Source organism: Parasteatoda tepidariorum, chromosome 10 (genome assembly GCF_043381705.1).
Source record: "Parasteatoda tepidariorum isolate YZ-2023 chromosome 10, CAS_Ptep_4.0, whole genome shotgun sequence".
Lineage (NCBI taxonomy): Eukaryota > Metazoa > Arthropoda > Arachnida > Araneae > Theridiidae > Parasteatoda > Parasteatoda tepidariorum.
The window spans coordinates 39,108,588-39,134,819 of NC_092213.1; the positions used below are offsets into that span (position 1 = coordinate 39,108,588).

Genomic DNA, 26,232 nt, shown 5'->3' on the forward strand with positions numbered 1-26,232 from the left:
ATGGAACCATACTTACCTCTGCACAAGATACATAAACTAGCTTAAAGCTTTATTTGTCTGGTTATAAATACTTCCCACCCAAATACCTCCAAGTTTGATAAATATAGCAAGGGACCTACAATTATTAAATATAAGAACCCGGCTTAAAATAGACTTGATGCAGTTTAGCAGAAATTGACCCAATAAATCAAGGGCATGAAATAAATTAATATGCTTTAGGTCAATTTCTTCTTGTAAAGAAAAATTCCTTAAAATGTGAAGACACAGGGTGATTAATGATTCAAGACACAATTATTAAGCATATTAAGTAGAGTGAGGAATTAGAGATAAATCACCACAACTGAGTTCTGTTATCATGTGTACAGATTCATGTGTGTAACTATAGGCGAAATATAATACAAAAATTTTTCAACTTGTTTTTATTTCAAAATATACAAATCAAGCTACAGCTTCAACTTGACGTTGCTGGCCTCCAACGGGTTTGTGATTCATCATTAAATAATCAGAATGTTCTTGATATGGAGACTTCTGGAACACTTGGTCCTTCCACAAATCTGGTGTCAAATAACTGTATGTTTTCTGAATAGCTAAGTATGTTGCTTTAGCTGTAAAAACACAAGACTAAGATTAACATAAAATCAAGGAAAGAAAAAAAATATTAATAATAAAAAAGCTGCCACTGGTTGAAAATAAAAAATTTCATGCAACGCAAAAATTTTTGAAAAGACTTTACTTTAAAATTATATTCAACAGAAGCTTTATTGCAAGGAAATTCACAGAACAAAGAGATTAAGAACAAAGTTCACCCTAAACGAATGTTTGTATTTTAAGTAAAAAAGAATTATATTAACCTACTACTGGTCTTAGTTTCAGATTTTATTTATTTAAATTAGTACAATATAGGGCAGGGGTGGCGAACCTTTATAAACCAATGTGCCATTTTCTCTAAAAAAATTGCTTAATGAGATCACAGACGTGTCGTCAAATAATCTTGACTTCGTGATTATTGGGAAAATAATAATACTAAATACTATCAACTCAAAACTCTTTATTTACATTGAAAAAAAATATACATTTTGCAATATTTCAGTTATATGCGTAATTCAACTTTCAAGTAACATCAGTGTGACTTCTGTTGTAGCAGATTAGATGACAAATAACTTATATATTAGGATGTAAGATGTTAGTTTAAGCAGGACTGTTAATTTTTTTTTATCTACTTATTTACTGTTAGCTTGTTTTTTATGGTTATTAATTATTTAGCATAATCTTTAATTTTTTTATAAATTGTTTTATTTTATTTTTGTGAATTTTAATTTAATTGTTACATATGTTTTTCATAACATTTGTGATCTGTGGAGTGCCTAAAATATTGTGCCAGTGGTTCGCCATCCCTGAAATAGGGAATGATTCTTAAATAAGTTTAGCGCAAGATTACGCTGCGAGAGTTAAACATAACACCTCATATATTTATTAAAAAATAACTTTAATGTAAAAATAAAAACACACATCAAATGGCATTACGGATTTTTGCCTGAAAAAATTCTGCCTGAGAAGTTATTAAAAATAAATATATTTTCATGAAAAAAAAAAAAACATTTTTCATCTTTAATCTTATTCATTACTTACTCTTTCCACAATTGTAAAATGACTTGATTTAAATTAATATAGTTCAAACTATAATAAATTTGTATTTTGCTACATATTAGAAAAAAATTGCCGTATATAAAGGCATAGCTGCCAACCTTAGGAATAAAAAATTTGGAACACTCATAATACGAGACGAAATTATAAGCACCAATTACGAGAGTAAGACAAAAAATATCACTATTAAATAATAGCATTAATAGAAATATCATTAAATACCTTATGTAAATTAGTAAAGCAAAACTTTAAACACTATCTTTTGTGGGAAGTTTATAATATCAATATTTTATAAATAGGATTACCCGTAGAATAGTTTAAAAACTGTTACCTATTAACATATATTCTTCTCCAAATTAAAAAACACAGGCAAATAATAATCTACATCATAAACAAAAATTTCTGATGCAATAGTAGTTCAAGATTTAATAAAATGATCAGAAGCAACTATTGGAATAGCGCTTTCCAATAAAAAGCTACTAAAAATTACTTCTGCACGATCACAGGAAGCGCGCTTGCAGCGATTAGAACAAGGGATTGGTTTAAAAGCAAAAATATTGCAATTTACGAAAATTCAAATCTTTAATAAAAATATCAGATTTCATTTAAAAGTTAGGAACAAATCCGAAGCTGTGATAAAGGGGCATTCACTAAGAGTTCATAAAATTATGCATGAATTTACTACCAAATGAAATAAAAAAAAACTCTTAGACAAAGGTACATAGACATTGAATACCAAGAACCAACATTCTATATTTTAGTTAAATTAGAAACAGTGCCTTATCTTCTTTAACAGTCTGAATTCGGATAACTAAAAATGTCTGAGATTGAGCCCGTGATTAATTCATTTTGAATGAGGGAATAATAAAGTTTGTGGCAGTAAAAAAAGTATGTTTAAGGTGCAGAAGTTTGCTGACTTTTCTTCATAACATGCCTTTGTCATAAGCCATTTAGAATTTCTTCCTAATATTAAAGAAGCTATATTATAGAGAATATTTTCAGGCTTTTGCAACAAAGCTCTCTAGAACTATCTCTTTCAACAAGATACTTTTAATAATACAAGATTTAAATATTAAGTTAAATTAACAGAAGTGTTGCGTTTACAANAGTTTTGTTAATTTTTTTGTAATTATTTATATTCATAGTATATATTTCAATTTTAGGAATAATTTTGTATCAAAAATGTGTTTTTGTCCTCTCATCTTGGAAAATATAGGTTTTTGCCACTTTTTGCCTGGCAAAAACCTGTTTTTGCCAGGACGGTTTTTACCGGTATTTACCATGGTTTTTTCCACCTGCGGCAAAATCTTGCCAACCCTGAATAGCATTAATAGAAATATCATTAAATACCTTATGTAAATTAGTAAAGCAAAGCTTTAAACACTATCTTTTGTGGGAAGTTTATAATATCAATATTTTATAAATAGGATTACCCGTATAATAGTTTAAAAACTGTTACCTATTAACATATATTCTTCTCTAAATTATAAAACACAGGTAAATAATAATCTACATCATAAACAAAAATTTCTGATGCAATAGTAGTTCAAGATTTAGTAAAATGATCAGCAGCAACTATTGGAATAGCGCTTTCCAATAAAAAGCTACTAAAAATTACTTCTGCACAATCACAGGAAACACGCTTGCAGCGATTAGAACAAGGGATTGGTTTAAAAGCAAAAATATTGCAATTTACGAAAATCCAAATCTTTAATAAAAATATCAGGTTTTCGGATTTCATTTAAAAGTTAGGAACAAATCCGAAAAATTCTGAACAGTTGGCAGCTGTGATAAAGGGGCATTCACTAAGAGTTCATAAAATTATGCATGAATTTACTACCAAATGATATAAAAAACTCTTAGACAAAGGTACATAGAAATTGAATACCAAGAACCAACATTCTATATTTTAGCTAAATTAGAAACAGTGCCTTATCTTCTTTAACAGTCTGAATTCGGATAACTAAAAATGTCTGAGATTGAGCCTGTGAAAATATTAGATAATTTTAAAACTTTATTAATTCATTCTGAATGAGGGAATAATAAGCTTGTGGCAATAAAAAAAGTATGTTTAGGGTGCAGAAGTTTGATGACTTTTCTGCATAACATGCCTTTGTCATAAGCCATTTAGAATTTTTTCCTTATATTAAAGAAGCTACATTATAGAGCTTTTAGAGTTGAAAAATACATCCTGTGGCAGAATATTTTCAGGCTTTTGCAACAAAACTCTCTAGAACTATCTCTTTCAACAAGATACTTTTAATAATAACATGGAGATGTTACTAAATGCATTTTGATGGTCAATTAAACAATAAAAAAAAAAAAACCCCTGAAATTCCTGCATTAAAAAATAAGAACATTCCAAGTGAGAGATTCGAATTAGCATATCTTTAAAAATACACCGGGTACAAAATTTATGTGAAAATAAACATTAATAACTGCCAAAAATAGAAACAAAACACTACACTGATTTACTACATTATTGGCCCAATATTTCTATACTGATACCCAATATTTCTATACTGATTTCCCTTTATAAACACCATTGAAACAGTAATAAAAAGCCATGAAATGATTTCTGTTTAGTGTGTAAAGAACTTCTTATTAAAAACAAAAATGCAACAACTTGCAGCCATAAGAATGATCAGATTAACAAGGATAGTGACGCATACCGAGACGAAAAACGATTAAAAAAATAAATAAGATGCAAATATTTACAATGGAATCGCCACAAATCGTATGAGACTAAGTGAATTTAAAATTATCATGTTGCGTAAGAGCAGCAACTACTAAACACAATTCTGGAAAAGAAAACACTGTCGCTGTGACTATGTTACGGAGTGAATGCAAACATTTAGAACGCAGGTCTAATCAAAAATAATTACCAAAATTTCCTAAGGTGCAAGTGGATCCTCTACTTGATGTATAACAATCCTCAATTCCAGCCATAGTCAAAAGCTTTTTTGGAACAGGTGCAGAGACCAAACCAGTTCCCCTAGGAGCTGGAATAAGCCTCATAATAACACTACCACATTTACCAGTAACCTAACAAAAGAAAAATTAAACAAGTATGAAACTGCAACTGTCAAAAACAGAAAACTACTTTTCAAGAAATGTCTAAAGGAAAATATTTACCTTGCAGGGTACTGTGTGGGGCTGACCGATCTTATTACCCCAATAGCCTCGTCGCACAGGAATGACTGTCAGCTTAGCTAACATGATAGCCCCTCGAATAGCAGTAGCAACTTCCTTAGAGCATTTAACTCCCAATCCAACATGGCCATTTTGATCTCCCATAGCTACAATAGCCTTAAATCTGGTACGCTGACCAGCTCTAGTTTGTTTCTGTACAGGCATGATTTTCATAACATCATCCTTAAGGGCACTACCCAGGAAGAAGTCAATAATTTCACATTCCTAAAATAAACAGAATACATAATTTAAATAAACAATTTAAGAAAATTAAATCTTCCTAAACACATATAAATTCCATATTTATGTCTAAACAAATACACCAGTGAGTTTTTATAAGCTCTAGACTCAATTTTTCTTCCACCTCTACTAAAAGAAAATAACGATAATAATAATCCTAATGATATATGGTCCATATAAATTACACAACTGGCTTTCACCAATCAGTGCTAACATAATATATCATCAGCAAGAGATAGATCCAAGAGTTAAGATTCCCCCTGCCCTTAGACAATCAGTAAGAGGTTTCCGTCTCCATATAACACAAATACGGGTTAGTTCTATCAAAAAGTGCTTCACGAAATCAACTGTCGCCTAATACTCTATCCAGAAGTTCACTTGTCTTCTGTAATGTGTTCCAAATTCGGTGGGCTGCTCAAGGACGAAAATAAAACAATAATAAATAAAACTTCACGAAACCAATTCCCGCCTATCTGAGTTCACTAGTCTTTTGTAATGGGTTCAAAATTCATTCCACTGCTCAACGACAAAAAATAAATAAAACTTTTTATAATACATAAAACCAGGGGTCTGCCTAGGCTTTTCTGAGAGGTACTTATCACATGAAAATGTAACATAATTTGTGTTGATATTAATAAATCAACACAAAAACATAGAATTTTAAGAAAAGTTAAAGCTAAGGCTAAACAGTAGTAAATTCGGCCTGGACAGACCCTTGAAAACTATGTACTAAGGGTCTTTTTTCTAGGCCCTTACTCAATTTCAAATCCAGATATGATATACCAAGCAAATTTCAATTCCAAGTAACTGTCATGTGATTTTTCATCAAAAACACGTAATATGATAAAGAAAACATGGAAGCTTCCCTAACTCACAGGTAAATAAATGATTACTGTTGCTAACAGTTTCAAGACTGGTTATTTTTCAGGCACAACGTAGGATCTTTTAAGAATTGACTTTGATTATTCCTTGCTTTCTAGTCATAATAAATTTCACTGACAACTACAAGCTTTATCTCTACTGTGGAAGTTTGTAATTTTAAATAGCAATAAAAGTGTTTTTCTCCAATAAAAGTGCCAGTCTCAATTACGATTATTTATAATAAAGACTAAACTTACATATAACTTCATTAGTGGTTTATTTATCAAAAAATTTTATTATTTGAGAGCTCAATATTCATTACATCACCAGTAAACAACTCAAGGGGCCGTTCAAAAAGTATGTACATCCCGAAGGGGGGAGGGGATTTGCTATTATGCAAAGTTTTGTACGATGGGGAGGGGGGGGAGCTATTATACAAAGTACGTACTTTATAAACACACACCAAATTTAAATTTGACTTTATCCTACACCCTCTGTAAGTAAATATTTAATTTTATTGAAAACATAATTATTTTAATTTTTATGAAAAAGTGGGGTAGACTAATAAAATGTACGTACTCTAAGGGGGGAGTAAGACCTTATGTATGGTAATGTACAAAGGGGGGGAGGGGTTTACAATTTCTCCATTTTTGTGTACGTACTTTTTGAACGGCCCCCAAAGCATCTACATCTTTCTCAATATCGCAGTGCTTCCTATTTAGGTAAATATTACTTATTCAAAAAAACCTTTAAAAAGTAAATTCGTATGTTGTTAAAATCTTCAGATTAACTAATACATTAGTGAAAATTAGAATTCAAAATGTATTACCAATAAAATTAAAAAAAATCTTTTTTTTTTTGCTATGAACCATATAAGAACTAAAAAAAAAAAAATTATAACATTTAAGTGCCTAATGGAAACTTCGGGACAGAAGTCTAAATAAAAACTGACTACGGATATTAATCTATGATTTTGTAAAATTTTCCCAAGGGATTGTAAATATGAATGAATAAGATCATGGGTATATTAAGCTGGAAATTTTTATAAAGCAAATGCCCAGAATCTCCCTTACTTTAATAGGCAGTGAAAAGAGATAAATTTCTTCTAAGCTTTTGATTTTTCCATCCTTAACAAGACGTCCTAACTTAGTAACTGGAATCCATTCCTTTTCTTCCTTACCACGACCACGTCCTCGACCGCGGCCTCTTCCTCTACCACGACCTCTACCGCCTCGGCCACCACCGCCGAAACCTCCTCGGAATCCACCACGTCCGCCGGCTGGAGCTGCATCCGCCATGCTAATATAAAAAGAGAAATCTTTTAATTATAATAACTATTTGCAACTATAATATAAAATATAACTATAATATAAACTATTTGCAACTATAGGTAGATAAAAAAAAATTTCTTAGGACGATAAAGTAGGAAACAACCTCAGTGGTAGTGACGTAAAAATAATCATTAGAAATCAGTCCACAGATATACATCATTGGTTATATTCCTACAGCTATTTGCAATCATAGCATATGGATTACTTCAGAAATTCACAAATATATATTAAAGCAACAGCAACAAATAACATTCTAATTTTCTAGATACTAATATTATAGTAATAACATTAATATCAAGTTAGCTTAAAACATAAATGACATTAAACTATTAAAAAATACAGCAATTCAAAATAAAATTCATACATTAGAAGAATGCTTCACGCGCTTCTATCTTGTAAAAAGTCAAGATTAAAGAAATAAACAATTGTAATAACATAAATAAACCGAAGAGGAAACTATTATTTGACAGTAAATTTATAAAAAAAGAATAAAATTAAATAAATAATATTGGATGTAATAAGATGATAATATACTTACGCAGTTATAAGTTTGTATGTTTCTCGTTCGGAGAAAATAACTATTATTGTCTTAAGAAAATAATGTTGCCAACTTGCACCAAGTTTCTACAGAAACTTAATTAAAAAGTTGAGGTTCAACTCATATGGTTATTGAAATAATTTGTTGAATTAAATATAGAGATCTATATTTTCTATTTAATTTATGCTTAATCAAAACCCTCATACAGTCGCTAGTTCTTCGTAATGAAATAATTTTAAATTCAATTTCTAATAATTTTAATGTAACCGTGGTTTCTACTTCTTGTTTTCATTCCGAAAGAAAAGCAGAATATCAACACGTAAGTAAACACGTACTCATTATTCGATTCATATGTTAAAATTTTAATTTAGAACTGTTATTTATGTTAAACAAACTAATTCTTAGATTTTTATAGGCATATTGGCTGTTAAAATGGCTACTGGAGATTCAAATGAATCTAAAAGCGAGGATGTTTCGAACAACACACAAACGGATGTTAATGCTCACCAAAAAACATTTACTCTTGAGAGTATCCTTCACATATTTTATTTTCTTCTCCTAAATATTACATTATTCGTTGTTTTTCATAAATCACATTAAAATCTTTAAAAATTGGGTGACTGAAGTCTGTAGTAGATAGTTGTTCATTCAAATATTTCAATAATAATTTTTGGAATTGACTTGTTTGTTTATAAAACTAGCATAATTAATTTTTAATCTACAACTTATACTATTATTCTTTAACTGACCTAAATTGTGGTATAATCGTTGAAGGGATTTTTATTCCTCATAACCACCTTTTCTTTAAGGATATTCATCTTAAAAAGTAGAAAAACTGTTTCATTAATGCAGTTAGATATCCACATTTTAATATTTTTAAAAATTATAATAATGTAATTCATCATTGAAAGATCTACTTACATTATGGATAATTAGTTCTTGATTTCTATTTCGGGGATATTTCCGTATTATGATTTGTCGCGCCAACTACAATCGCCAAATTTGCAAAAAATTTTTTAACAAATAACATGTAGATGTTTGCCCAGGGGTGGCTATGAGTTATGCCTTTCGAGTTGGTTTCTTTCAGTGATGTTTTTTTTTAAAGTTTCTCAGTGGCTACTGCCTCTAAGTTTCAAAGACTTGGCGATTATTCTGCCACCAATCACTGTACGGAAATCTCCCCTCTTGTTTAAAAAGTAAACATTTTGTTTTACAGAAATTCCATAAGAAAATTGAAACCAATAGAAAATTTTAAAGAGGAAAGCAATGAAAATATTTAAATGATAACCAAAGCAGATGTCGTCAGGGGGTACCAGCTCTGGAAGTCATAAGAACATGCAACTTTTCAATCAAGAAAGCACGACAAATTTTAAAAATTGCTCTCTCTCTCTCTGTACCCCAAAGATTTCGTCAAAAGTCCAGGAAAAGAGTAAAGATATACATAATACAAAAATAAAATGCATAAATTAATTACCAGTGGAAAACCTAAAAAATAGTTCTATTTCAAATCAAAGCACACAACTCTTTGAAAATCTTTGACAAAACTGAGATTTGAAAACAAACTACGTCGATATTTAATGTGCAGAAAGAATCTTAATTAGGAAGTGTAAAAACTGCCAGCTATCTTCTTGTCCCAAAATAGACTTCAAAATTGGGAAACAACTGATCATTGATGCAGTGAACTGATAACAATCTCTGAGCATAACCACAGCCTACTTTTTTTTTCTTAAGTAAAAAATCACTATAGTCACAATTTCAAGGTATATATAGTAACATATCCTGGGCAAACCACTTATTTTTGTTAAAATTATTCTAGTAAAAAATCATATGTTTATAAAATAGTTATATGCCAGCTTTTTAGTTAATAGTAATTTGTTATTAAAAATAATTTATTAGCTGTGTTATGTGCACATGAATTGCATGCTGTTTTCTTAATGTATTAAGTATTGCACATAATTAAAGAAGCTCAACAGCAACATGGTTTGAGACATGGTGATTATCAACGATACAGGTTTGTACCTTATTGTTTTTTTTATCATTTTGAAATGTTTGTGTTATCTATAATTATTTATAAAAAATGTCAATTACAGGAGCTATTGTAGTCGTAAACTTGGTCGCATCCGTAAGGCTTTGCATTTCATCCAGATTTCAAAACATAAGTTTCAGGGGAAAAAAGTTACTGAAGAAGTTCTGACTGATGTTAGGTACCTCATATATTTATTTTTTATTACTATTTATAAAAAAATGTATCACTGAATTGCTGTTTCAACTTAAAGAAACTGTTCATTTAGCAAAGGTAGCATGCTAAAGAGATCTGTCTCATTTACAATTCTGTATAATTGCCAATTTCTGTAGCTATCCTTGTGCAAACCACTTTACTTTTTTTAAAATATCATTTCTCTTTTGGAAACTGTTCAAAAACCAGAAAGTGGCACAGTAGCACCATGGCCATTGCAGTTCACATAACCTAAATAAAGTATTAAAGAATCAGAGTCAAATATTTTGTTAACCAGTTAAAGGAAAACCTTTTTTTTTTTCTATTCTAATTGCATTCAGTGAAAATATTTAAGTTGAATTTCAATTTTCTATTTAAAAAAAATATGAATACAAAACATTGCCAAATATTGTTTTTTGTCTTCACTTTCTGCAGGTTTAAGATATAATCAAAAGATATTAACAGTTTGTATTGAGACTATAATCTTAAATAAAATTGTACATCTTTCTAATGTGATCTATTTTGTTGTCAGAAAACTGTTTACATTTAATGAATGATTCATTCTATTTTCTTAAAAATGTTGGTCCACTTTTAAGTGCTCAAAATAGATTGTGACCAATAAAATCTGACTCAGATCTCCATGGAATAATAAATATTTGTACCTTAAAGCTGTGACATATCTTTGTCACTAGAGAACAAAAGTGTGGTACTGATTTTGGTATACTGATTTATCTATTATGTTTTGCCGTCATAAATGTGTTTTATCTAAATTCACTTTAATCACTTTTTTTTAAAAATATTTAATATAATACTATAATTATGATAAATGTATATTTGTTATGTTCACAAGAGGTTTTCAAACACACCAATTGAAATGTGTATGGCCTAGTTGCTGGCACTTTTGACTAAATTTTTTTTAAATTTATACCAACACTTTTTTACGGTTATAAAATTATCAAGAAAAGCTTGTTGCTTGGTAGCAGTGTATAACGTGTTTCAAAGCTATAACCAGAGGTGAATTTTCAGGTTTTATCGAGACATTCTCTCTTCCCATTATAATGATCTGTACGTTAAACTGATCATATGCCATTTGCTAATCTATTGATTTGAAGTGATTTTAATGTTTGTATCATGTCAACAAAAGTATCCCAACTTACTTTTTAATATAAATTTTGATGCTTTTTAATGCTGAATTTAAATTATCTCATTGAATATTTAAGGTTTTTGTATATACCTTTGATGATGGCTGAAAGAGCTTGGGGCTATGCTATGCAATTGAAACAAGAGGCAAATACAGAACCACGTAAGAAGTTTCACTTGGTGTCTAGATTGCAGAAAGCTGCAAAAATTGCTACTGACTTAGAAGTCTTATGTGAAAGTTCAAAATGTGATGCTAGAACAAAACTAGAAGCTCAGGTAATTTATAATTTAAAATATATATGAGTGTGTGTATTGATATATATATATATATATATATATATATACCATGGAACCTCACGTTATGGACATATTTTTAATTTCCTGTAAATCCTCTATGTATAAACAATTATGTACATTCTCCGCAAAGCAGACATTTCCAAAACCAGACGTGGACAAGTATTTATGTCCTGAAACGTTATTTTCAATCTCTTCAAGATCAATTTTTTAAAATTTCATGAAAATAACTATTTCTGCTTTAAATTCTAAAGAAAATATTGGCAATTTTCCACCATTTTTAAAGCATATAAATTTTTTGTCTTATCCACAACTAAAAATATTGTTAATTTATTTAACTACTAAAGTATCAATCATTCTCTTGTCACTTTCCTTTGTCTTTGCAAAGAAAGGAGAGAAATTATGTTGTTCCTGTGGAATATTTTAGACTTTGATCTTTTCATCTGGACAATATCAGTTATGTGACCCCACAATCTGATATGATGCTTTAAATGCTATCAATTTTTCTTACCCACTGAAAATTCCTTTCTACTTCTAATCATCAATTTGGAGACTGTATTTAACTCAGCTGGGTTAAAGAAAGAGAAAGAATATCTAGTTATTGAGGTGTTCATATAACTAAAACATTAATTCAGACTGATGATCAATTATGAATGTTGAGCAATTCCATAGGGCCTTGTGGCTAACAGGTATGCATTGCCGTTTCTTTTTTATCTTCCTTGCCTTATGAGAGTTTTATATTTGAAGAGTTATTACCCTGTTCCTATTAAGTGATTGGAAAGTGTAATTGAAGGGGTAACCCTAATGATAAAAAAGTCTGAGAAAGTAACATAGGACTGAAAGCGCCTATTCGGTATCATATGACTAACTTGAATATCTGTTTAAATAGGAAAAACATACTCATTTCTCTGTAGCCACATCCAGAATGACATATAAATATCTAATTTTTTCATATATTCTTTTTTGTATTGAAAAAAAGTATTTTTTAAAGTTTAACTAAATATTATTGTAAATAGTTATTATAAATTATTGAATTATTTCTAAATCATAATACATAATCATAATATAATTGCAATAACTCTTAAAACAATTTATACCGTTTAACTTTGGTATTGGTGTACTCTTCCCATGACCAGACAACTCTCGTAAGTGGGCAATTTTTTCGGTCCCAACAGTTTCAAGGTTTCACTGTATGTATATATTATGAAAAAAACTTTAGAATTTAAATAGGTTCTTATTTTTCAATTTGCTTTAAGGCTTATTCTGCTTGGATAAAGGGATCCCTTTATTTTGAATTACAAGAATGGCAGGCTGCCATTGAGCAGTTTCGTATATCCCAGTGAGTATTAATTATAGTTTTTACTTCTCACTAAGTTAAATATAATTATAAATATATTTTTCCTTCGAAACAAATGTTAAGCTGTTTTTGTTACTATTAAAAGGAGTTTCTTATATTTCAGGACTGAAATATTGTATAAAATGTCTCCTTATTGAACATTATTAACCATCTGTTATTGTGAAAAGTTGTCTAATTTAATGTATATAATTTTATTTTATAATTTTGTTTCTACATAGGTCTAAATAACCTTAATGTTTTGTAACTAAGATTTTTGTAAAGGAAGTAAATTTTTGTCAAAATTACATGCATTATGTTTAATCCTATTGCTGATCTTATAAAGAAACGCAAAAAGTTTTCGAGTCACAAAAAGCTAGTTTAAACTTATAAGTTGAAAATATGGACCTCCTGCACTGCCTGCTTGAAAACAGAGGATATGCTTATTATAGTGTGAAAAAATATATTTCAAAACCAAAACACATATTTCTTTATGTTAATTGCTTTAATGTTAAATTTTTTTTCTACATGAAATTTAGTAGTATTTTGTTAAAAGTGTATATTTTTATTTTTCAAATAATAAAATAAAACTGTTAGTTATGATAGTTGTTATGAAAGTGTTAGTTAGACCTTTAATGTTCCGTCACTATTATGTTATTATTTAAAAGTTAAAATCTTTACTCTTGATAAACTATTTATTAATAGAATGTACTGATTCAAGGTGAACTGAAGAGACAGTATTTATGAAAAGATTTATTTACAACATCAATAAAACATGAAAAAAGGATTTATATAATTTCTAATTCCTTTAACAGATTGTTACACAACTTAAAATAAAATAAAAACAATCTCAATAAAATATAGACTAAATACGCGTTCTATAAAACTGTAAATATTCTAAAATTGTCTACTTTTAATTGTTTTCTTCTTCTTAATCTTGTATTGTTTTCTATTAATGCTTGAGTAAGCTGGATATTTTTCGGACTCTTTAGATTACTGTTTTTCTATTAAAGCTTGTGCTAGCTGGATATATTTAGGAATCCATAAGGACCTTAATTATAATTGTAGTAATTTATTTTTGAATTGCATTAGATCTTTTCATACATTACATAATTTCAACAAACATAATGTCAACCCCTTTTATATGAACGTTTGTTCCAAAAATCTTCCTGGAAAAGTCTTCCTTGGACTTCGTAAAAATTTTGATTTGTTATAAATAAAATATTTCTTAATTTGTTTTTAATACAGAACTATCTATGAAAAACTTTCGGAAGCTTTGAATGAAGAAGAAGTTATACTTTACAAGCAAAGAGTAGAAGAACTGACTCCTAATATTCGCTATTGTGCCTATAATATTGGTGATGAAACAGCTATTAATGATTTACTCAAACTTAGACTCTCTGGAAAAACATCTGGAGAAGATTTATTAGCTGCTGACTTAGATGTAAGTATTTTTCTGAAGTTCATATAAGTTCTAAGCTCATATAATTTCTTTTTGTCATTTAAAAAAATAAAATAGCGAAATATTAGTCTAAAAATGTTTGATTTTTGCAGTGGCTATTGTGATATTGCTACATTTTCTGTACATGTAATATTCTAAATTCCCTTGTTTTTTTTTAAACACCTATTTGATATTCTTGAAATAGTAAGCAGTTGGTAAGTCGTATAATAATAAGGAATTATGGCAACAATCTGGTCTTCCTTTTTAATGACTTAATGTCTGAATTGTCTCAAATTTTAAAAAAACATTTAGCCCAAAATCAAATTGTTTAGACAAATGAATTCAGATTTGACAAAAATGGGTACCATGATGGACATATTTTCAATTAGAAAAGGCTCGGTTACTCAATTATTTTTGTAAGCTGCTTTTTCTCTTAAGTGTAAAAGATAAATTTTTTACAACTGTTTTGTTTTTGTAACAATGCATATGAACAATTTGTGTTGTTTGACGGAGAAAATAGCAGAAGAAACTAAAAGATTTTTGCAATATGAGTGAAAAATTTCTTGTCAATCAAGAAAATATAGATATATATTTAAATTTAAACTAGTATTATTAAATTAAGTATAAATTATTTAGAAAAAGCTTAATCTGTCACCCTCTACTTTGTAGATAAATGGTGATTGTTCAGAAAATACACCTGGAAAATTTAAATTTACAAATTGTAGAGACACTCTAATTATATATTGAGAATAGTTGTCATAGCTATATTTCTAGATTACTTTTTGTAATTAGCTTAAAGTAGGACTAAAAGGTATGCAATAATTCTAATACAGTAGAGAACCAATTATCCGGGAAGCTCAGGACCATCTCTATTCCAGATGTCTAAATTTTCTAGGTCAGTTAAAAAGTGTCATTTATCGATCTTTTAACAAACTCAAATTACAATGAAAAATAGAAGTTTAAAAGACATAAAATTTACATTTTTATTTTTTGTAGATTCATTAAAATCACCAAATTAGCTAATATTTAACAAAACAAACTATTAAAAAAACGCAATATATTTCCTATTTAGTTGTAAGGAAAAATAGAAAACGATAAAATACAAGTAAAACTTATTATTCAAATTAAATAAAAACAGTGCTTGAACAGAATATTATAAGATCATCTAAAATAAAAACTATCTTAAAATTTATGGTTAAAAAGAATTTATTGTGAACAGTGAGAAAAATAAATAACCAAAAACATTGTGGAATCAGAAATGTTTCACTTTTAAGGAGAGAAAGCTGAAATCAGTATCATGAAATAATCATATGCTGCTAATAATAAATAATTGTATGCTTAGATTAATAAACAATCTTTTTCTTTTAAGTCTTATAAAACCACATCAAGCAAAGCTTGCAAATGATACCGCACTTCTAAAGAATTAAGAATTTATTTGATTGAAAAATATTGTTTCAATAATAGATGTCAAATGGATAAAGATAACAGGCGATAAAAATTTTAAATGAATATAACAGATAATTCATATTAATTGATCATAATTATAATGTATTATCCAAAATGTTAAAACTGTAATTTGTTATAATAAATCAAGGATAACAGGAATTGAATAGCTAAAGTGAATTTTTAAAAAAAATCTAACAGTTCAATACACTTGAGACAGAAGTTTCAAGTTCCTTAACTCGGACGAACATATGACAACACTCCAGAAACAATTAGGAATTTTGATTGTTTTTTAAATGATAAAATTCAGCTTAACTATATTCCTACTTTATTATTGAGTAAAAAATAGCGAAATTTAAATCATTTTTGTATTCTAATTAATATTTTATATTTCCATTTGACTTTTTTTTACATTTTCTTAGTAAAGTGTGGGCGTTCATTTTCCTATTTATTTCTTTTTCACCTTCTGTTCACTGACATGCATGTGCAATGCATATCCCCCACTCCCTCATAAATCAAAGAGAAAACTAAATCAATATGCAGCTCCTTTTTGTTTGATTGATGGCAGCTTATCAGAAAACCACCGGACAAGCAGAAGAGAATGAAAATTTGTCCCTTCCCTGCCCCTTCTCCTCCTGAAGATCTCTAAGATCACGAAAGAAATATTAAAGTTTTCTCTCAACAAACGGGGAGAATAATACCCCCACCCACCTTTTCTTATACTCAACTTCAAGGATTTATCAAATTTCCACTTTTTTCCTCAATTGTTCTAGTTCAAAATGGTGGGAAAACTGAGTAAAATTTTTTCTGGTTTCCCAGTTTTTTGGATACAGTATAAATGATTCTGTACTGTAGTTCTAATAAATAAGCTTCCTGAAATGTTTTTCACATTATGATGAAGGTTTTTGCCCATCATAGAATACGCCCTATGAAATGTTTTTCTTGTTTATGACCTTTTTTTACATGTTTCTGCCTTGGATTTTTTTAAAAATATTCGCGTGTCTTAGCATTGAAAAGTATTTAATGAGAATTAAATTATTATTTTTCATTAACAGTCATTGTAGTCAGATTTTATAAAATTGTAGTATATTTTCAAACATTAAAAATTTATGAGAATAATTTAGAAAAGAAGCATATTATAAATTTAGATGAAAAAAGAATTTGAACAGCCCTTACAAATAAGCATAAATCATTTTCAAATGCACATTTTAAATAATTTTTTAGCATGAAATTAAGTCCTTTAACGAACTGCAAATGAGTATTGATTTAATGTGTTCTGAAAAAAAATTGATTACTTATTTTTATTTATGTTTTCTTAATTACAAAATATATTTTCAGCATTTAATAGCTCAAACTAGAGAAAAACAAGCAGTTACTCTCTCTGAAGTAGAATGGAGAAATCGTAAGATACCTGTTCGTCATGAGAAAATTAGATTATTTTTGTTAAATGTTCAAGATTCTCAAACTCAAGTAGATCAAGCACATGATTTCCAGGCGAAAATAGCTATTTATGAACGCTTACTTTTAGAATGCAAAGATGCTCTGCAAGTTGTCCGAGATGAAATGAAAGATCAGGTTTGTGCAAAAAAAAATTTGTGTTATAAATAGTATTTTTACAATTAAAAGCACACTTTATTTGTATTCTTACTTTGTCCATTTTCACTTAATTTGATAGGATTCAGTGTCCAATTCAATTTTAATGTAATTAAAACTGATTTGTTTTTTAATGTTTGTACATGTTAGTTAAGTAACATACTAATTTTAAATTAAAATTGCACAACATGAGACTCAATAGCAGCCCTCAGTTGGACATTGTGGGGCCAAGAAGATTAAAATTTCCAATATTTCTAATATTAATTTAAGAAAATTATATTTAAAAAAATTATATTTAACCTAAAAAGGGTAGTTCAAGAATTTATTTAAAAATTGAAGGTGAAAGTCACTTACAGGCAAGTAAAAATAATAAAATTAACACAATGGGACTTAAGTGGATGATGTGGGCTTTAAGATTACTAATCAAAAATTCAAGGGGAGAAATTTCCTAAGTAGCATAAAAAATATCCTAACTTTGAAAAAGCATTAAAATTGTGAAATTAAAGTTTCAGAAATAAACAGATACTAATTCAAGTTGTCAGAAAATTCATATGTTTAATATTTATTGTATTATATTTTAGAAAATTAGCCGGAATAGGATAAAAAAGAAGATTGTTAGATAAAATAAATTTTATTTCATAGAATAAGTTGAAAATTGCCCTCATTTAATTTTAATAAAGAATACAAAAGAAAAAGTGTGCTAAACTTTAAATGTTTTTTAACTCAATATTATGCACATACATTGTCTTTTAACATTAAGACAAATTGATTTTATTCTTATTGTTCTAACGACTAGGCAAGTTCTTGCCATTTGATACTAAAATTAAATTTATAGTGCTCTGAAAAGCCAATAAATTTTTTCTAAAGACTTCCTTTCAAAAAAATTTAGTTAACTCTAATTTGAATTGACCCTTCTTTTTTTTAACATTTGAGCATTTTATTATATTTTTATACTACGAGCATACATACATATATATATATATAACATAGAATTCATAAAATTTCTTTTTACAAATATATGAGCTTAAGTTTCTTTGATCAAGCACCAAAAAATTGTGATTTTTAGCCATTATATTGATTGCTTTTTGTTGCATGTAATGTAGTTATTAGTCATATTTTGCAATTGTTAAATGAAAACTTATTAACTTCTACTAATGCTGAGTTATTATAGATATATCTTTTTAATACTTATTTTTGTTATTTTTTCTAGGCAGCTAAAGGTCGCTCCGAGGCAGTGCAATCAAGTCTCACATTTTTACATTCTTACTTGACTTACATAAGGTTATCCAAAACTATAGAACGTAATTTAATATTCATTGAGTCACTGAAGCAGAACATGGTGAATTCTGAAGTGTCAGAGGGCAAGAAATTAACTAAGCCTCAAGATTTAATTAGACCTTATGAAATCATAATCCAAGTAGGCATTTCATATTCTGATTTTTGTTATTTGTAATTATTAACAATTTTTGTGTTATGAGGTTATGCTATTTTATTGTTATTTAATCTTAGATCGAGGATTTTTTTTGCCATTTTGTGAAAAATATTTTTTTGTTGTCATAGCATGTTGATGCAGTCAGATTTCATTAATCCGAATCTCTTAAGCTTAAAAACTTTATTCTATAGCAGTTAGTTTCACACAATTTTAATTTTTAACTTTTAATAATTTAAAAATCAAGAAAATTATTGAACTTAGGAATTCGTTAAAAAAAATTGTTGGATTAGATAAAGGAATACATGAAACTATGTCATTTAATGTTTTCATTTAAACAGTTTAATATGTTATAATTATAACATAAGTTTTTTTTCTTCATATTTTATAGAAATAAAACTTTTTTATTATTGTTTGTGTGTAGTTAAAATTATTTTACATCTGTGCACATATAGTTCAAATACTATATATGTGCATAGATAGTTGAAAAAACTGTTTAACAGTTTATTGCTACTAATTATCTTTTAAATAGTTAAAGTTTGACAATGCTTGGAATTTACTGACAATATCTGGAATTATTAAAATTAAGTGAGTAAATCAGTTTTGATTCTCTGATAATTTTGTGTTTCCTGTATCATAAGTGTAACCCCTTATTTAATTAGACCGATATTAGAAAACTTCACATTTCAGTAGGCAGAACTGCAACCTGATAATTTGCATAATAACCTCTCAGAACACATTGTGGTGCTTGCTGTAGTTGAAAAATCTACATTATTTTTGTAGTTTACTACAAGTATAACTACTTTAGAATTGTAGTAACTACATCACTACTTTAAGGAAACAAACTTAGTTGGAGTTAGTATACTTATGTTCAAAATGATTTGGAATAAAAAATTGGCTTACATTAAATATAAGGGAATAATTAAAATATATTTATTCATGTTTACATGAGCAAGTTTGTTATTCCAAAAAAAAAAATCAAATTTTTTCATCTAACCTTCAACTATTTGTGAATTTCTTCACAGCGAATATTTAATGTAAAAACTGCGAGATTGATTTTAAATGCTTAATTTCTGTTAATGATCAGCTACTGGGTCATTTTCATTACATCCATTCACAGGCCCATAACGATTTGTACCCGTCAAATTAAAAAAATTAATTTTGTTAGAAGTGTGTTTCTTCACTAAACTTATGGTTAAAAGTAGGTGGTAGGAATCCTTGCAAATTACTTTTTTTATATGCACTAATTTTTTAAGGAAGTAACACTACACTACAAATAAGTAGAGACTCTTGTAGTTCCACTATTTGTAGTGCGCTACGTCCAACTGCTGGGTGGGTGAGTGTATCTAAATGTAAAGGAAGAAATTCCATCAGAAGCCTCTACATATTTGGTAACATTTTTCTTTGTTTAAAATTCTTAAAATATATCTTGCTTACACGTAAAAAAAAATTACATGTATAAAGATTTTAAAGAGTGTTACAGATGCTTATTTAAAAATATTTAATTTTTTCTAACATTTCTTGTGTAAAAAAGTTGAAATTAAATGAAAATCAGAAAGTCTTGAAAATTAATATTACATAGTATAAACAAATTTGCTACTGATATTTTTTTGAATATTAATTACAACATATGAAATAGTCTATTATTAGGATACTTTAGAATTGATAGCAAATATAATGGTTATTTCTTTTTTAGAATTTAAATGAAATGACTCAACTACCTGAGTTAGAATCTGATACTCAGTTTTCGGAAGAGATTGAAGCTACCTGCCTAGCTTACAAGGCTCACAGGTCATTATTATGTTCGTTTTATGTATTTTGAAACATATTTTATATTGCTTATTTCTTATAGTTCTTTATCAGTGCTAGTTCTCTAATATAATAGTTATCTATTATATCAGTTCTCTAATATCTTACTGCCTTTATTTGTTCTTCATTTGTGTTGTTTTGCTTTATTCAATAAATGTTATCAATAATGAATAACTGATATTTAGCCTAATTTGTCAAACACAACTTCTATAACTTAATTGTCTTTAACTTAATATTTCAACCACTCAAAGTTTGATGTGCGTTATTTGACCAAAAAAAAGTTTTCTATCTCAATAAAATGTGATTGTACCCTGGAATTTTTTTTTTTTTTTTTTTTCAAGTATCAAAATTCTAGGCCTAGAAACTAGGAGCAGGGCATGTAATTTTTCTATGAGTTTCTCGGAATTCCACTTATCTCAAGACCCCTGACACGCTGACTTTTGCATATTATAACTTACAATCCGACAAAATTTTCATAGAGTTCTGCAATTTTAAATTTTGAAGCTTTCCCTAAATCACATTAACGAGATGTTTTCGTACACGTGCTATTTAAACAAATTTGATTCTTTTGGTTTATCGAATTTTTGACGTTTTTTAATATTTAAAACTACACTGGGATCCTCTAATTTTAGGAATCATACTCTCAAGATTTTAACAGTAATCATTGTGATACCCTTTTTTGCTTAGATAGTGATAATACTGTTTTTTGATTAGATTGTGATACTCTTTTGTTTTATTATTATTAGATAGTGCAGTCTTGAGATTGCCTATACCCATCCAGATGCATATTTCAAATATCAGGTTTGAGCTTTACTCTTCAGAAATTTTCCCAGAAATGAAAATATACAGAAAATTTTTGTTGAAATTTTTAATTTTATTTTCTTGCTGTCGAACAAAGATAGTCCTTTAGAAACATAATCAATGAGTGTAAAAAGAGTGAGAATGATTTCTATCACACTTTCTGAATTTAAGAAATTAATTTCTTTTGCTCACTGCTTTTTGATTTGATTGCTAACTGCAGCTATTTTTGAAATAGATTTTTTGGCTCAAAATAGAAAATCTAAAAAGACAGCAAATTGTTTTGTGGAAGGGCACATTTTTCTTGTCACCTATGAAAGTGTCAGTGGTGACATGGCCTTGATCTAAATTAAATAACCCATAAATAGTGGGAAAAATTTTGAAGTAATGTGGAATTTTGTTCTTGGTTAAAATATTCATGTTATAATTTTAGTGATTTTACTTTATATAAGTACTCTGTTGTAATATAATCTATGTTATAGCAGTAATTTACAAATGTAATATTTATTTTGAAATTCATCCCTTTATTTAAAAATTCACTCTTTGAAAATTAATAAAAGATGTGAATTTACTCTTTATGTTAGTTTCTTTGGATAACACTAGTGCTCTACATTTATTTGTTTTCCGAACTGTTTGCTTGTTTTTGTAGGTGTTATTATATTGCCGATGTTTATGCCGCTGCTAATAAGTGGGTTGAAGCTATGGCTCTTTATGGTCGTGCTGAAGAATACATAAAAAGTGTCTTGAAAAATCCAGTTTTTAAGGATCAGGTAATTAATTACATCATTAATTGCTTTTTTTAGTAATATTACCAGTTTATAAATATATTTTGTTTCATAAAATTGTTTATTGCAATAAATATTTTATCTTGATTAATATATATCTAGATTTTGTCTTGATCTATATAAAATCCTTATATCAGTCCAAAGTGATAATCTTAATTCTTGATAAATACTTATATTATTAATGTCGCAAATTGAATTTTAAATTTTATGAGCACTTATATATTTGTTTAACTTACCCTTTTGCAACTTTTACCATTCAAAAGTTCAAAAACTTTTTTGAAACTATATACTCTAAACTTTTTTAAGTATGCCTTCCTACTTAATTTGCAAATCTGAAAACACATTTACCTGATTTGGAAATAACTGTGTCAAAATTACTCTCTAGAATAAAAAGCTATTTGTGTTTATATGATTTTTAGTCGCAATTTATTTTTATCCAGTAAGAATTATTGAAAATGCTTCTGCTAAATGAAATCTTTATTTATTGATTCAATGTTTTGTAATAACAACCTTAATAGGCTACGAAGACCATTGTTTAAGTTGACCCATTTTACAAGTTGAATCCCTATCTTCAATTACGAGATAGCACATTTTTGATAGGTCGTGTGTATTAAGTAGACTGTTGGGATTTAAATATATATTATCTTATTTTTTCCAACATAGTTTAAAGTATTGTTTCTAGAAAAACTTTATACTTAAAAAAGAGGAGAAAAAATGCAGAATTAACTGTATATAACATATTAAAAATAGTTTTTGGAACTAGTAAGTTGATACTGAGTTATTCCTAAATATTTCATTATTTATAATGCATAGATATTTCATGATCAATTGATGTCCAACTTTATTACCTGTGTATAAGTAAACCTCGTGACCTTCATAACATTTTGGGAGTTTGAAAAGTCTATAACAACAAATGAAAATATAAAGTACAAGAAGTTAATCTTTCATTGTAAATCAATAAATACTAGATTAATAATAAATTAAACCAATTACAAATAATTTAAATGCTGTTTTCAATCATGAAACTATGATTTCGTTGGTTATTAAGGTCATATCAATTCAATATTAAAAAATAGACTACTGTCGACAATTAAGATTTAAAACGTTCCCTTGGATTAAACAATGGCCACATTGTTTGGCAATGCATTACAAGCAATTCTTAACAGATCTACTAGTATCTGTTTTTCTAACATTAGAATGTAATTTCAAAATCAACATCTTTTGTAATTTTGAAGTTTAAAAATAAGAATGTTAAAAATTTAAATCTATTCCCTTTTTTTTTAATATCTTATATGACCAAATATACATATCGATCAAAAAATATTCATCTAAACAATACTTTCGGAACTCCATATGTAAACTATCTACATGATACGCATTTAACGTTTCTGCAAATAGCCAAATGTATTCTATTTTTGCTCAAATCATTTTTATTTGTTTCTTAAAATGTAACTAAATAACTTCTATTTCTTTAGAAATTGATTGGACAGCTAAAAGACCTTGGAACTAAAATTGAGGGGAACAAATATAATGCTTACTCATTAAGTATTTTAGGAAATGATCCTTCTACCTCTCAAGGGGAAACAAGTAAAAAGAAAAAGGTATGTTAATCATATTTAAATCTAAAAATTAATTTTTTTTGATAAAATGTATAGGACACTGTAAAAATTATGCCACCTAGGTAGTGTAGTGGACTTAGTCTTCACCTACCATAATTTGAGTTGCAGTTTGACTCTCAATGCTAAAGGTTGTGTTTTGGACCATATCACACGTTCTGTGATAGTGTCTTAGGTGTTTGAAATCTACTCGAATATCTCTGTTGGTTTCAGATCAATGAAGTATTGGGCATTTTGAAAGCATAGTTTTGTCGCCAGGTGATTACTAATATCTGCTCTACGATCTACCTAAATTATGATTGTGTAGTATCTGTATGCGGTGCAACATGCCAGTAATGTCTCTGTTTCATCATTTAAGATTAATTTCAGACTATTGCCAATCGCTCATTAGAGTAGCTGTAGTAGACCATACAACACTACTAAATTATATATTGTAAAAATTATGAATGATTCCATTATAAAAATTGGTGAAAGAAACTAATAGCAATAAGCTGTTTAAAATAAATTTTTGCAATTTAAATAATTGACAATACATAAGTTAAATTTAATTTGCAATTGAAAAAAAGTAATACTCAAAATAGAAATTGGATTAATTCATGTGGCAAGGTTGAAAAGTAGCCAATTGGAGATATTATATAGTTTAGTGTCTTCCTTTGAGTTCATAATATTGGTTTTCACTGTATATATTTGTTAAATAAGTATAACTTTTTAAAGCAATTACAATTTTATAAACTTAAAAAAACAAAACAAATATGTAAATTAGAAATTGAATGAATTAATCAGTTGTATTGGTGAGGAAAGATTGCAAAATGCAGTTTCTTTAAAACTTGATTGCTGTTTGAGGTTTCCTTATGTGCCATAACTACACAACATTATATTTTATTCTGTAACTTCTATAGAAGTTTAGGAACTCTTCAGTTTTGAAGTTTAAAAACTAATCATCTGCAAAAGTCCAGGAGGTTATTCAGTTCTTATAGTTTAGGGCGTAATCCAAACTATTTAAGATGCATCTTAAAGTTATTCCTATAAGAACAAACCATTGTTTAAATCGAAATTAACCCATATAGTTTTAATTAAATTCTACACAAATAAAATTTAATTTGATTAAAAATAACAAAAATATTAATTTTATGAACCAGCATTTGCGTATCAAATCTTAGAAAAGAGAATAAACCCTTTTATACTAGAAAATTTTTTGTTACCTATGCAGGGATAAAGAGAATCCAAATATCAATTTGTTATTCTAAAACGAAAATGTAGGCAGACGGCAGATTATTGTTGCTAATGGTTTTTAAATATAATTGAATTGGTTAAATTGAAGTACTGAATGAATATTTCAAGTCTTGTGAAAAAGCAAATAAAATTAAATAGGAAATGTTAGTTAAAAAATTAAGATTTATTTTAGATTGAAAAAGTTGAGTTGAATCTATATTAAACTATAACAAGATGTAATTCTTTGCACTTAATTTTCTGTGTAAATATAAAATCAAAACTGTATAAGTAAATATTTATAAATAAATGCTGCTTCAAATTAAAGATAATGGGACAAACAAAGGGGGTCCTATCCAATACTAAAATGATCATGTAACAGAGAGAGAAAAAATAATGTTAAGAAAATATGTTTAAAAATGATGAACTTTTTTCCTTTACATTTCTGGATTATTGAAAAATCATTATAATTTTGTCAGTACTGTATATTGAATGTGTGTTATTTTTTTTCAGAATTTAACTGAAAGATTGGATGAATACTTGGAAGATTCATCTTTAGTTTCCCAACAACCTAAAATTACACAATTCCCTCCAGATTTCAAACCCATCCCTTGCAAACCTCTATTTTTTGATTTAGCTCTTAATCAAGTTGAATTTCCTTCATTGGAAGATCGCATCGAACAAAAGAAAGGAGGTATTACCAATTTTGTACGAGGCTGGCTTGGAGGATGGAAATAATTTTGTACTTAGAAATCTTTTCTACATTTTGAAAACTGTTATTAAAATTGACTTCTATATTGCTTCTGAACTTTATTTCAATTTATAGCTTCACAATATGATTATTAAAACATAGTAGTAAGCATATCATATATGAACATATGCTTTTGGAAGCATTAGTTTATCAAAAATAATAAAAATAAACATAGCGCAGTAATTTAAGTAGCGAATAAAATTACCCTTATTTACTTATTATTCAGTCTGCATTTATGAAAACATGTTAGATAAACATATAAAGGTTCATACATATGTTCAGATCTTTGTTATATTTTCTTTACCATAAAATAGAAGGATCTCTATAGAGATTACCATAGAGTTACAAGAAAGCCGTTCCTCTCCCTTCTATCTCTATGGTAAACTCCCTCCCTGGTAGGTTACTATAGTCTTTCCTTAAAAACAAAACATTTTCTCCTATGAATAGATTACGAAACTCTATCCTATGTGAAATATACTTTCCCTTATTTCTACTTTCTATATGCCTAATTTTATTACAGCTAACAAATAATATGTATGTTGGTGCTACTTTATTTTGTTCATTGCAAGT

At 28.0% G+C, this 26,232-nt stretch overlaps 2 protein-coding genes across 5 annotated transcripts; one reads left to right on the forward strand and one right to left on the reverse strand.

The window, feature by feature from the left end:
• Positions 1-404: 404 nt before the first annotated feature.
• Positions 405-7,949, reverse strand: LOC107443579 (ribosomal protein S2). 3 transcript variants are annotated; one of them, XM_016057493.3, is made up of 5 exons: positions 7,807-7,949; positions 7,011-7,236; positions 4,780-5,061; positions 4,530-4,689; positions 405-605 (listed from the first exon to the last, which is right to left on the reverse strand). In XM_016057493.3, the coding sequence occupies exons 2-5, from the start codon at positions 7,233-7,235 to the stop codon at positions 439-441; spliced, it is 834 nt and encodes a 277-aa protein (XP_015912979.1). In that variant the 5' UTR covers position 7,236; positions 7,807-7,949; the 3' UTR covers positions 405-438. The 3 variants fall into 3 exon arrangements, with proteins under 3 accessions (XP_015912979.1, XP_015912980.1, XP_071043301.1); XM_016057494.3 differs by having other exon boundaries at positions 7,633-7,824; XM_071187200.1 differs by lacking the exon at positions 7,807-7,949 and adding an exon at positions 7,372-7,415.
• Positions 7,950-7,985: 36 nt separating this feature from the next.
• On the forward strand, positions 7,986-25,711 carry LOC107443577 (signal recognition particle 68). 2 transcript variants are annotated; one of them, XM_043043340.2, is made up of 13 exons: positions 7,986-8,125; positions 8,222-8,335; positions 9,751-9,817; positions 9,897-10,010; positions 11,242-11,437; positions 12,712-12,794; positions 14,037-14,232; positions 17,011-17,247; positions 18,476-18,682; positions 20,391-20,485; positions 21,951-22,071; positions 23,562-23,687; positions 25,425-25,711. In XM_043043340.2, exons 2-13 carry the CDS (start codon positions 8,239-8,241, stop codon positions 25,647-25,649), a joined length of 1,764 nt encoding a protein of 587 aa, XP_042899274.1. In that variant the 5' UTR covers positions 7,986-8,125; positions 8,222-8,238; the 3' UTR covers positions 25,650-25,711. The 2 variants fall into 2 exon arrangements, with proteins under 2 accessions (XP_042899274.1, XP_042899275.1); XM_043043341.2 differs by having other exon boundaries at positions 8,006-8,125; positions 8,212-8,335.
• Positions 25,712-26,232: the final 521 nt, after the last annotated feature.